General features: G+C 37.6%; 1 protein-coding gene across 1 annotated transcript in view; it reads left to right on the top strand.

Annotated features, from left to right (window-relative positions):
- Positions 1-12,779, top strand: part of LOC126252473 (adenylate cyclase type 5) — a 446,003-nt gene extending 433,224 nt beyond the window's left edge. The window contains exon 13 of the mRNA XM_049953367.1: positions 12,467-12,779. Coding sequence (XP_049809324.1) covers positions 12,467-12,601 — 135 coding nt within the window. The 3' untranslated portion in view covers positions 12,602-12,779. The remainder of the gene's footprint in view (positions 1-12,466) is intronic.
- Positions 12,780-14,541: the final 1,762 nt, after the last annotated feature.

Raw genomic sequence — 14,541 nt, 5'->3', positions numbered from 1 at the left:
AATGCAACACCTGGAAACTGTCCTGAGGAGCAATGGTTACTCCACAAATTATATTAGAAGTGTAACAGAGCCCAACCCTCGGCGAAGTAAGGAACCGGAAAAAGAATTGTCGGGTACGGCCTTTCTGCCATACATTCCCAGAGTGACGGACAGAATCGGCCGTATATTGCGCAAACATGGCGTAAAGACGATTTTCAAACCGACAAGGAAGATCAAAGAGTGTCTTAGATCGGCGAAGGAGAAAAGAGACCCACTTGCAATGTCGGGAATATACCGCATACCATGCACATGCGGAAAAGTTTATATCGGAATGACTGGACGATCCATTAACACCAGGATCAAAGAGCATAAGCGACATTGCAGGTTGGGGCAGGTGGAGAAATCGGCCGTGGCAGAGCACGCACTGAATGAGACCGACCATGTAATAAAATTCGCCGACACGGAAGCTCTGGCTGTAGAGAAGCACTATCACACGCGCTTGTTCAGAGAAGCTGTAGAAATACAAAAACACGCGAACAGTTTGAACAAGAAAGAGGAAAGCCTTAAGGTCAACGGATCCTGGCTTCCCGTACTGCAGCGAACGACCGTCGCAGGTAGCAAGAGGAGAACCGCACCGGAAATGACCGCGGAGAAGCCCTCGGACGTTGGCGCGCCAGGTACATATAGCCTGCACCCGCGAGCTCGGCTCCAGTTCACCACCGGCAATGGAGGGTGAAGCTTTGACAATGCCAGCCACTCGTGCTGGCGAAACGTCAGAAAAATCATTAGATGAACGTCGGCCGAAGAACCCGAGACAGAAGCCAATAGGCAGTTTGTCAACAAGTGGTCACGAAAGCCTCAACAATTTTGTAATCATTCTGACTGTCAATCTATGGTCTATAAGAACACAAGCCTGAATTCGTTCAACATTTGCATCGGAACTTAATGTCGACGGGCGTCCTGGGTGAGGATCATCGTTCACTTCTGCTCGGCCATCCCAGAAACTTTTTAACAACTTGTTCACGGTTGGTTCCTTCAGAGAATTGTCCCTGTAAACTTAATTCAAACACTCAAAAATCTCACGGCCATTCTTGCCTAGCTTTGCAAGAAACTTGATGTTGACGCGCTGTTCCTCAATCAGAGACAGCTTCATGCTGGCGGCAGGTGAAGAAGGGTAAGTGTCAACAAGCTGCTGCACACTCCCACCTTCACGCAGAGTGCTCTGACACGATCTGAGCGTTGATGGTATTGATTACAGCAGTAGTCCCACCTGGCGATGACTGCAACTTGTAACATAAAGACATTATTCAACTTTCATACGTATTTTCCGGGCAACCTCGTATTTAGAGGCTCTCACTGCATCAAAATTCGTTTTAAGGAGATGATTGAATATATGTTGCAATGTGACAGGACTTTATGAAAGAAATGTAGCCAGAAGAGGAAATCTTAGTCTTGGAAGAAACCCTCATGTCCCATACCCTTGTTTGCTGTCCTAGTATCATCAATGATTTTTTTCCATGCACTCAACAATTTGCTTTTGGTAATTTTTTTTTTTTTTTTACAATGGTTACGTTCTGTGATTTGAAATTTCATTTGATTGACTGATGACAGATAGTAATACATTTCTTCACTCTCTAATCAAGAACAGCTGTGTGTTTAGGAGACTGGGGAAAAATGTAGAAATTCCTTTCAAGTTGCAGAAGAAGATCTGCACTTGGACGTTGCCTGTCACACAACTTTCAACGGTTAAATTTCATTGATGTGCATAACAGTAAATGAAGAGAGCATTTTTATATGACACTTAAATTCTGATTTGAACTACATTTTTGTGGCCAATCACTCGTAACAGGAGCACTGTCATTGACACTGAGCTATTAGTTTCTCAGGTGATTCATTCACGTTCATTTTCTCCAGCTCGCTGATAACAGCTTGTGCTGTGTAACTTTTAGGTCGCACAAAGGACATAAATCTTTCGTTAATTTTTCTCTAGCAGCTCATACTGAATTAGTATGAGCACTTATGACAAATTTGCACTGTCACTGTCAGTGGTTTCAACAACGTCTACAGAAAGGAAATTTGTTATCGACAGTTCATTCCTGATGAGACAGGGTTATAACTCATAAATTAATTCCAGCATTTAATTTTGAATTGTTTTGAAAAGGCCTAAAAAACGGTTTTCCAATGTGCTCCTTCACCATGGCATCCAGTTATGCCATCAGATCAACTGTTGTTGCTGTTATTGTTGTTGTTGTGCTCTTCAGTCCAGGGACTGGTTTGACGCAGCTCTCCATGCTGCTTTATCCTGCGCAAGCCTCTTAATCTCTGAGTAACTACTGCAACCCACATCCTTCTGAATCTGCTTAAGAGTATTCATCCCTAGGTCTCCCTCTATGATTTTTACCCTCCACGCTTCCCTCCTATACTAAACTGGTGATCCCTTGATGCCTCAGACTGTGTCCTACCAACCGATCCCTTCTTCTTCTAGTCAAGTTGTGCCACAAATTCCTCTTCTCCCCAATTCTATTCAGTACCTCCTTGTTAGTTCTGTAGCATCACATTTCGAAAGCTTCCATTCTCTTCTTGTCTAAACTATTTATCGTTCTTGTTTCACTTCGATAAATGGCTACACTCCATACAAATGCTTTCAGAAAAGACTTCCTGACACTTAAATCTATACTCAATGTTAATAAATTTCTCTTCTTCAGAAACGCTTTCCTTGCCGTTGCCAGTCTACATTTTATGTCCTCTCTGACCACCATCAGTTATTGTATTGCCCAAGTAGCAAAACTCATCTACTGCTTTAAGTGTCTCCTTTCCTAACTCAGCATCAGTTGGGTTAATTCAACTACATTCCATTATCCTCATTTTGCTTTTGTTAATGTTCATCTTATATTCTCTTTTCAAGACGCTGGCCATTCAGTTCAACTGCTCTTCCAGGTCCAGATCAACTAGACCTCGAAAAATTCCTGGTTCTGGGAATTTTCTGTTTTATCACAGCCCCTTAGGGCAAGCTCGAAATTGCCACAGTTGCATCAGTTCACTCACAATGTACCCATTTTTGATACACTTTCATTGTATGCCTTGATATCAAGGCGGTAAGCACACTCTAGTTGGCACATAATGTCCAAATTCCCTAGTACTAAAAATTCAATAAAATCATTTAAATGTTTTTCACTGGAACTGTGTTTTTTCACCTTTACGTGGAAACTGTGAAAATTTTTAAGTCTGTGATACTGTCCTCACTCCAGGCATTCTCACTACTATTTGTCACGGTATAAGTGAAACAGAAAAATGCATTTTTCACTTCGCAACCACAGAACCTTCATGTAATCCGCATGTACCAAATTGTTACATGATAAATTGAACACTGAATTCATATTGCATTGTTATTTGCTAGAAAGTAAAACTCATTAAACTCAGACACAATCCACTCACAAAAAGAGGCACACTCACAAAAATAATGCACATTATCCGCAAATGCTGTCAGCAAGTAAAGAAAAGTAGCGGGACACATCTCATGTGCTTTGTTCCAATAATCATTTGTGAAACTCTCACTAGGTAGTGATACTAATGTTACCAAATTCTACTGCACTCTGGCGAGAGATTTGTAGACTTATTTTAACAGCTGATAGAATAGCCAAAGGCAGGAGAAAAACTAAAAAAAAGCTATCTAAAACACTTTCAAAACAAAAATACTGAATGTTGGTTAATGAAGCATCAAAGCATAACAGGGATATACAGAGACAGTGGTTCCATAGTGAAGTTTCTGTAATTCTGGTATAAGCACCAGAATGAGAAAACTGTGAGGATTTTCGTAGGATACCCTTTGGCTCAAAGACCAGGTACGGTCATAAGAACTATACTCAGTAGAAGCCATGGCCCAAACTTTTGCTGCATACAGCCAAGCGACATTTCAATGCACAGCCTTACAACTAGCTACTACCTGTATGAAAAACAGCTCGTGATATCATATATCAACAGCTCCGAAAGTTCTGACCACCATTATTTAAATCCATGTGGGAATTATGCGAAATGCTTCCCCATAACATAAATCTGTAACAATCTGTACAGAAATTTACTTTAGACCTAAATCACCCTGTATGGTCTAGCAGGACAAACTCTGATGTAATGTCGTACACCAGAATCTTGCTAGTCTTAAAGATAAGCACAATAATCTGGATATCAATGGGTATGTCGACAGACCTGATATCTCAGTCACAACTGAACATTAGTACACTGAAGACCTGATTAGCATTAGTCAACCTCTGTCTGTGTAATTTTGTTCTGCCTTTAGCAGGAAAAACAAGACTGGTGGTCGTGTAGCAAACTTCACTGTAAATGCAAGTAATTTCGGTGTTATCAACACTAAGTGCATTCTGCATTGGAGTCACAGAACTTGCTACAATAAATCTAAAACAGCAATTATTGGTGTGTACAGGTCACCTGGGGCGTGTATGGATACATTTTTCAAAAATCTCTCTCGCTTGTTGATATGTATATATAGACAGTACATTTTCTGGGATAAATGGTCATGTAAATATTATAATAGCAGGGGATATAAATATGGATTTATTAACCAATGATTCCAACTCCAAAAAGCTGCACCTTCTACTTGATGAATTAAATCCAAACCCACTTACCAACAAGCCAACTCCAGAAATTGGCAACAAATTGCCTGGAGAACATAATAAAAAATATCACCCATCTTTCCTACAGCACATCTGTGCTAAAAGTAGCCATCTCTGATCATCAGCCAGTACAGCCTCAGTTGGAGCAAGTGAGATGCCCTTTGTCACTAAAAGACACTATATGTAAGCCAAAGAATTACGTATAATGATAACATCAACAGACTGAGCTTCATGTTAGCACACACACCATGGTTTGAGAATAATAGCTTTTTTAATGATAGCTTTGCTGCTGTCTTCTTGTACTGTTGTGATGCCACATGCCCAGTTGCAGCCACAAAAGTTAAACAAAAAATATAAGCAAAAGTATCTGTATAAATAATGATGTCATTGAAGCAAGGGAAAAATTTGAGTTATTCCATAGTGCAATGTTGAATAATGAGGAAAATCTCAATCTAAAGAAGGCCTTCAAAATTTATCAAAAATAATATACAGATTTATTAATACACACCAGAAGCAACTACATATATTGCAAACAAGCTTAAGGCTTCACAGAATGTTTCAACTGGTGGGGAGAGATAAAAAGGTTTAGAATAGGCAGAGACAATTTCTGTATGGACTTGTTGATCGCAGTGGTATAGTCATAAAAGACAACTTTAAATTGCAAATATTTTCAATGAATAATTTTCTTCATTAGGTGAAGCTATCAATGACAAACAACAAAACCTACAGTATAATTTTAAAGGCTATCCATTGGAGCATAACATATATCTAGTCCCCACAAACTGCATAGAAATAATGAACCTCATTAGCTCTTTGAAATCTTTGGTTCTGCATGGCATGATGGCCTCAGTAGTAATGTATTAAAAGTGTGCAGACAAAAGTATCTGCATCTCTGTCTGTAGCAGAAAATAATGTGATAAAATCTGGCACCTTCCCAGGCAGACTAAAAACAGACCAGATAACACTGGTCTTTAAAAAAGGGCAAAAATACGAAACTGAAAACTACAGACCTATCTCAATACTTCGTGTCTTTCCCAAAACAGTTGAAAAAGTCATTCTGTGTATAAAAGAATTATAAACTTTGCCAACAAGCACAATGTAATGTTTGGAAATGAAAAGGGATTCTTAAAATGTGAATCAACTAGCACAGCAGCTGCTCAGTTAACTGAAGAGGTAATAAGTGGAATCGGGAACAAGCAACATGTTGCAGGTATTTACCTTGAGCTACAAAAAGTTTTTGTGTGTGTGAACTCTACTATCCATTAGATAAGCTATGGAACCTTGGTATCAGAGACACTGCTCATGTGCTAGTAAAGTCTTACATGAATACTGAAAAAGTGTGTACTGCTTGAAGATGAAAGTGGTGTTCACAAATCCAAAATCATTAATATAAAATACGTACTGCCATAGGGCTTGGTACTGAGTCCTCTTCTGTTTCTAATTTATGTAAATGACATAAAATATTGCACTCAAAGTTCCAAAGTAGTTCTGTGTAAAGATGATACATCCATTGAGTATAAAAAGGAATCATTTAATGAACTAGAGACCCAGTGTAATAATGTGACAAATGAAATTGTTCAATACTTTAATGAAAGGCACTTAAATGTAACACCAGTGAAACATGTCTCATGAACTTCAACAATAGTAGATTTAATGATGAAATTACTCTATACATAGGCCATGAATAAGTAAATAAAAGAGTTTAGTGTAAAACTCCTCAGTCAAACAAATAATCTAAAATGGAACACACATGCTGACATTCTAGCAAGTAAGTTCAAGTAAATTGTCTAGGAATATATTTGCAGTTACTATGGTTAGTAAGTACTGCAAAGACACTATTGTCCTAAAGAATGCATACCACGTTTTATTTTCCTCTCACCTGAATTATGGAATATATATTTGGGGAGCAACAACCAAAGCAAATCTAAATAAACTATTGCTATTCCAAAAATGAGCTATAAAAATCATCTGTGGAGCAAACTACAAGGAACCATGCTATGGCCTGTTTCCAAAATGTGGTGTGCTAACCTAGTAAATACGTACATTCTAAAAGCCGTATTATTTGCTAAAAGATTTGCATCAGTAAAATACCAAAAATAAAGAAAAAATTTACATCAGCAGCCACAGAACAGAAATAAAAGTGTCCACAATATGTTTATTTAAAATTAGCCCAGCACTGCCCAGTAGTTATGAACCTTCCCATACTGAAATTTAAATTTCAGCTACAGAAATTCCTGTCACAAAACCTATTTTACACATTAAAGGACTATCATAATTACATGCAAAATAAGAAGTGTTTTGAAAAAATTGTTAACAGTGTTAAGAAAACCATTTTATTTGCAATCTAATCACTTTGTTAATCAATGATGTATTCAGAAGAATGTATTATTGTGTTATGTATCAAGAATTGTAGCCTGTTTTTGTACATATGCAATGCATCATTCAATGTTGAATAAAGTATTGTTATTATTTCTATTATTATTATTATTATTATTATTATTATTATTATTATTATGTTTTCCTCCATCTTACTGAAATATCAGTTGAATGATAACTTAGGAATCATTTGTTTTGTAGGGTGTAACTGCAAATATTACCATGCATTATTCTTCAGTGCATGTCCCTCTCCTTCCTAGGATTTATCAAGTTTCTGTGGTGGGAGTACCCTCAATTAATGATGACAGTATCACCTCTGATACAGTGTGACCACCACACAACACTAAGTTAGAGTGCCTTCCTACATGGTCGGCATCCAAAATTGGCTTTACTCAGTTTAGATAAAAGACTGTATCTGGTACTGGATGTGTTCAAATTAATTTGGTTTTGGCAGTTATATCACTTCCTATTTGCTGCACATTCGTTTTGTCACACTTAACTGGTCAATGAAGCTGGCTTGACTTCTTTCTGCTTGGGAAGTAGCATAACATACATTGTTACTAGAAAAATTTCTAATGCATTTTAATGGCCATTACATAACCACTGTTATAATAAATCCCATAAATATTTCACATGTGTATTTACCAGAACTCTGTAGCTTACTTGATATTTACTGGGTGAGGGGAAAACCTTCAATTGTTGGATATGACATTTTTGAACTGTCTGAACTTTTGAACCCTTGATCTGTTTCTTTCCCATCATCAGAATTAGAAGCACTATTCTTCTCCAACTTGGATACATTTGTTTGAGTTCTTGTACATTCATTATTACGTCTCCAGAGGAAATGGTCTTTCAAGAATCCCCATACGAAAATATTTTGCACAGAATTGTCAGATGGCCAAGGAGACCAAGTGATGCCTCCAAAACGAGTGACAGCACTTCCAAACATTCCACAAATAACAGCCATGATGTGTCATGTGTCTGAACTAAGCTAATGTCCCCTCTTGCTAAATGTGAATTAACAGTCACTATTTATCCAGCATCATTAAAGAAAAAGGCCTAAAATCCCAAAAACATCAAATCCACCACAAGCTGTCACTTTGGGAGAATGTAGTGGCTTTTCATGCAGCTCTTTGAGCTTCACTGGAGACCAGTACTGCACAAATTGTTTGTTGACGAAGCCTCAAAGTTGTAAATGGTCTTCATCAGAAGTGAACAAATTATTCAAGGAACCAGGTATTTTGCTTAGCAAATTTATTATGGCAGTATGGGAAATACCTTGAGCTTCCTTGTATCTGGGAATAAGTTTCAACGCTATTTGAAAGGATAAAATTTGATCTCCTTAAGGGTTCAGCATAAACTACTTCGACTCACCCCTAAAATACATGACTGTTGGTGGGCAGAAGATTATGTTCAAAAGCTTCCCTCACTCTCTGCACGGTTTTGGGTGTGTGGAATGCTCTCTGAGCTCCATGCTCCATTGAACACACTACCAAACTTCACCCAAGCCAATACGGTATTCCAAGGTCATACCTGACCAAGACCCCCCCTCCCCATGAACCATGGACCTTGCTGTTGGTGGGGAGGCTTCCATGCCCCAGTGACACAGATAGTCTTACCATAGGTGCAACCACAATGGAAGGGTATCTGTTGAGAGGCTAGACAAACATGTGGTTCTTGAAGAGGGGCAGCAGCCTTTTCAGTAGTTGGGGGGAGGGGGGTGGGGCAACAGTTTGGATGATTGACTGATCTGGCCTTGTAACATTAACCAAAACGACCTTGCTGTGCTGGTACTGCAAATGGCTGAAAGCAAGGGGAAACTACAGCTGTAATTTTTTTCAAGGGCATGCAACTTTACTGTATGGTTAATGTTGATGGAGTCCTCTTGGGTAAAATATTCCGGAGGTAAAATAGTCCCCCATTTGGATCTCTGGGTGGGGACTACTCAGGAGGATGTCATTATGAGGAGAGAGAAAACTGGCATTCTACAGATCGGAGTGGGATGTCAGATCCCTTAATCGGGCAGGTAGGTTAGAATATTTAAGAAGGGAAACGGATAGATTAAAGTTAGACATAGTGGGAATTAGTGAAGTTTGGTGGCAGGGAGAACAAGACTTCTGGTCCTGTGAATACAGGGTTATAAATACAAAATCAAATAGGGGTAATGCAGGAGTAAGTTTTAACAATGAATAAAAAAATCAGAGTATGGGTAAGCTACCATGAACAGCATAGTGAATGCATTATTGTAGCCAAGATAGACCCGAAGCCCATGCCGACCAAAGTAGTACAAGTTTATGTGCCAACTAGTTCCACAGACGATGAAGAGATTGAAGAAATTTATGATGAGATAAAAGAAATGATTCAGATAGTGAAGGGAGACAAAAATTTAATAGTCACGGAGGACTGGAATTGTATAGTAGGAAAAGGAAGAGAAGGAAAAGTAGTAGGTGAATACTGAATGGGGGTACGGAATGAAAGAGGAAGCCGCCTGGTAGAATTCTGCACAGAGCATAACTTAATCATAGCTAATACTTGGTTCAAGAATCGTGAAAGAAGGTTATATATGTGGAAGAGGCCTGGAGGTACTGGAAGGTTTCAGATCAATTACATAATGGAAAGACAGAGATTTAGGAATCCAGCTTTAAATTGTAATACATTTCCAGGGGAAGATGTGGACTCGGACCACAATCTGTTGGTTATGAACTGTAGATTAAAACTGAAGAAACTGCTAAAAGGTGGGAATTTAAGGATATGGGACCTGGATAAACTGAAAAAACCACAGGTTGTAGAGAGTTTCAGGGAGAGTGTTAGGGAACGATTCACAAATATGGGGGAAATTATTACAGTAGAAGAAGAATGGGTATGAAATAGTGAAGGCAGCAGAGGACCAAGTAGGTAAAAAGACAAGGGCTAGTAGAAATCTTTGGGTGGCAGAAGAGATATTGAATTTAACTGATGAAAGGAGAAAATATAAAAATGCAGTAAATGAAACAAGCAAAAATGAGTACAAACTTCTCAAAAACGAGATCAGCAGGAAGTGGAAAATGGCTAAGCAGGGATGGCTAGAGGACAAATGTAAGGATCTAGAGGCACTAGGGGTAAGATAGATACTGCCTACAGGAAAATTAAAGAGGCCTTTGAAGAAAAGAGAACTACTTGTATGAATATCAGCAGCTCATATGGAAAAACAGTTCTAAGCAAAAAGGGAAAGCAGAGGGTCCATACAAGGGCAATGTACTTGAGGGCAATATTATGGAAATGCAGGAGGACATTGATGAAGATGAAGTGGGAGATATGATATTGCCTGAAGAGTTTGACAGAGCACTGAAAGAGCTAAGTCGAAACAAGGCCCCAGGAATAAACATTCCATTAGACCAAGTAGGTAAAAAGACAAGGGCTAGTAGAAATCTTTGGGTGACAGAAGAGATATTGAATTTAACTGATGAAAGTAGAAAATTAGAGCCAGCCTTGGGAGCCTCAGCCATGACAAAACTCTTCAATCTGGTGAGCAAGATGTATCAGACAGGCAAAATACCCTCGGACTTCAAGAAGAATATAATAATTCCAATCCTGAAGAAAGCAGATGTTAACAGGTGTGAAAATTACAGAACTATCAGTTTAATAAGTCATGGCTGTAAAATACTAACATAAATTCTTTACAGAAAAATGGAGAAACTGGTAGAGGCCAACCTTGGGGAAGTTCAGTTTGGATTCTGTAGAAATGTTGGAACACGTGAGGCAATACTGACCCTACGACTTATCTTGGAAGAAAGATTAAGGAAAGGCAAACCTGCACTTCTAGTAATTGTAGACTTACAGAAAACTTTTGAGAATTAATTAACTTTTTATACCTGGGATTCACAGTCATGTAGACCTTTATAAAAGACATCATATATATGCCAGTGACTGTAACACTCTTTTTATTTCATGATTGCAATTTCGGCCTTAGGCCATTATCAGGTACAGATTTTTGTGGCTTTAAGCCATGTCAACTTAAAATGAGCTGACACATTTATGTGTCATTGTCATAGCTATTAAATACATTCGTGATGCTGTTACATATTGTGAGCACACATATCCATATGTCATAAAACAACATAGTCTGTAGACACTCCTGTTCGTTAGCTCATCACTAGTCACTTATGCCCTAAACTGCAGCAGCAGATTCATCCATTATATTCTTCGAGCTGGAATATTTTTCTTGACAGTATATATATGACTGGTTAGTTTCCCTTTGACAATTGGCTCTATACTTCAGTCTTTGTTCTGCCATGAATATAGGCTGTTAGTAGTCACTGAAAGACCTCATAGTATCTACACAAAATTTCTACCAGCAATGGAACTTATCCACTGTTTTCAAACTACTGCTCTACACTAGCTATGTTAAAGCAAATTTTAGTAGGAAACATTGTACTCTCCCCTGAGCTGCATTAGATGATTGCGTCAAATCTCCTCAACCATACAATTGATTTCTGTAATGCATCTCATCTCCCAAAAACATTGACTGATACCTGATCTACAATTCATTCACCAGCAGATTTGTATCTGTTACTCTTGTGATTAAAGAGCTTTCAAGATCAATACACAATATTACCCTTAAGTACCTCTGGGATTTCAGAAGGTAACTATGTCAGAACTACAAGATATACAGAAAAATTACAAACATCGGTGGATAGAGCATCTCTGCATAGAGCATCTCTCAATAGAGCATCTCTGCAAGTTTCAATTGATAATATGCACTGTGGTGTAGTTGCACTATGGGACAGGTGTGTCAGAAGGTGTAGAGAAATCATCTGCACTGTTATTGTCATAGATTTCATAAGTGGGTTACTGTTGCAACTTCCTGAGAAATTTGTGTAAGCACCTTCACTGAATTTCACACACATTTTAATGTTTGCCATGTCAAGAACAGTGTCCACATTGAGCACCTGTAATGTATGTTAAAATCTTGAAGATATGCTGTATCCACTGACGAGCGTCTATCTTCTGTATGTCTTATAGTTTACACAAAGTCATCTTCTGAAGCCCTGGATTTATATAAGAATATAAAAATAAAGTTTAAAAAAACTTATGAATAACCCTGTATAAATCGTGTATCTTGAAGTTTTTGCTACATAATGAGTATTCCACGAGATTTTGAGGGGGCAAGCCAGACATTTCATGGAATAATATAAAACTTCTAGCATTCCTCCCAATGTAAGTAACCTGTAGCCCATTTGGGCCATGGTAATTTTGACTTTACAAATACATGGGATCTCCAATAAACAATGCCATTTCCACTAGTAACTCTCAGCTTCAAGAATAGAAATTTTTCTACACATGGATAGCGACTGCAAGTGTGAAAAAACTTGCCCAACTGTCAAAAGAAACCTGAATATAAAAATAAAGAAATACATTGGGATGTATCTCCTGTAGCTATCACTGACCGTAAAAATTGTATACTGTGCATGCTATATGAGTTTTATTTGTTTTCTGTTTTCCAGGGAAAAGGTTTGCTCGACACTTATTGGCTGACGTGCAAAGAAGGGGGCATCTCTCGATCAGCACATCTCAGCACATATCTTACAGATACACAGCCAGTGTTCATGAGACGTCTTAGAGATGATACTTATATTTGATGCTATGATGATGGATTATGGAAAGAACTGCCAGTAATCTTAATATTACTATGATGAACCATTATGAAATTGTGAATAGTTTAAATTCAAAGGTTTGGCATTTCTTATAGAGAAATCATGAAACAATTACTTTTCCTGCCAATCCTTTCTTACAACATTTGTTTTGTGTAAGAAAGAGCATATCTACCATTATAACAATGTCATTGTACCTGAGTAAAATTGTTATTGTTTCATTTCATATTGTAATTATAAGAGTTAACAGTTTTTTTGAAAGCAAAGAATATGTGGTTGAGGAAAATTTCTTAGTTCAAGAGCTTCACTGTATTATTACTTCTCAAGACACATCATTTTTTTATTATTGACGAATGCTGTAGACCAAGGACAACATTGTGAAGTCTATTGCACATGCTGGTCTTGTGTTGTGTTCTGTTCTTTCAGTGAATTGTTCCTCTTGATTAATTTTATCACTCATACATCTAAAAATGGAAACAATATATGGACACACTGGCTTTAAAATGTGTGTTACTATATGAGACACTGGAACACTAATTTAATATTTCACAGGTATTTATGTTGGATTCCTTTAGTCACATGCATTTACCAGATTTCAAAAGTAGGTAGTAAAACTATCAACTTCTTTCCCATTACAACTTAACAACATTATCTGAAGTACTGTCTCTTTGCAACAATCACAAATTCCTCTTCATGTGACAATTCACAGATTCCTTCCAGAACATGTGTGGCATGTGTTTCCTTACTGCAGAGGGCTGTGACATTTACCTGTCAGAACTTTGGTTCTCGGGCTTTTCAGTAAGTTCACATATGTATCTCCTTCCCATTTTATAACGAATTACTAAATAACACCAACAGCTCTCTCCACGATAAGATCTATAAGTAGCATATTTAGCTTGCAGACTTCACATACTAAAACTGGATAAACATGTTACTGTCCTTTAAATTTCATATCTATCCTTTCCAGGATTGCTATGTTTTTATTTTTAATTAATGTTTCAACCATGCCAAGGAGCACCAAGTTCCTTAACTTTCACTCACATTCCAAATAATTCCCTAATAAGTTGGAAGGAGAATTCATATTGTGCTGTTGACTAACTATCTGTATGCTAGAGTTATACACAAGAAAATAAAAAATTCAAGGAATCAGGCACAATACACTCACAAAACAAAACTTTCAAATAATTCTTCTTATCCAACAAATATCATCAGCAAGCAAAAAAATTCTTAGCAACTACATGTGACATGGCACATTTCTCACGCTTATTTCTTTCAATCATTCTGGAAACTCTCACTAGGTGGTGCAGTAAAGTACTGAATTTTAATGCACTCTGATTCATACTGACTGAACTGCTCCCCGAATTATGGAACCATATTCTGTGTGACTTAAAAATAAATGACAAGAAGACATAAAACACAGACAAATGCAAGAAACTAAAACAAGACTCACAGAAAATACATTCAAATATTGACAAACTAGCAAACAGTTGTGCATGACAAAAACAGACTAAATTAAAAGATTATAGTTCCTTTACAGGAAACATGACTGATTCACTGCAGAAAAGGCTGTTGGGATCCAGTGTGTACAACAAGAGCTTTGTTGAGCTGAAGAGGTAATTAACAGCATTAATATTGGGAAAAATGTTCACAGCTGCCTTATTTGTTCATCATATACAGAAGTTTTATGATGATCATGGACAAACACAATAGACAATGCAATACAAAAAATAGAAGTTTATGCCACAGAAGATGACAGCACAGAAAAATGATGAAATAAAGTAGAACCTCAACATAAACCCATATGCCATTTTTTATGTGTACTCTAGAGGATATGACCTGTGAAGGGAGGGAACTTGCATGTCATACACACAATTGCTCAAAAAAAAATGTTACAGCTTTCAAAACATATGTGATATATTTGACAATTT

The sequence above is a fragment of the Schistocerca nitens genome, chromosome 4 (assembly GCF_023898315.1).
Source record: "Schistocerca nitens isolate TAMUIC-IGC-003100 chromosome 4, iqSchNite1.1, whole genome shotgun sequence".
Classification (NCBI taxonomy): Eukaryota; Metazoa; Arthropoda; class Insecta; order Orthoptera; family Acrididae; genus Schistocerca; species Schistocerca nitens.
The sequence above is the reverse complement of the archived record's forward strand: the minus strand, read 5'-3'. Positions and strand labels throughout refer to the sequence as shown.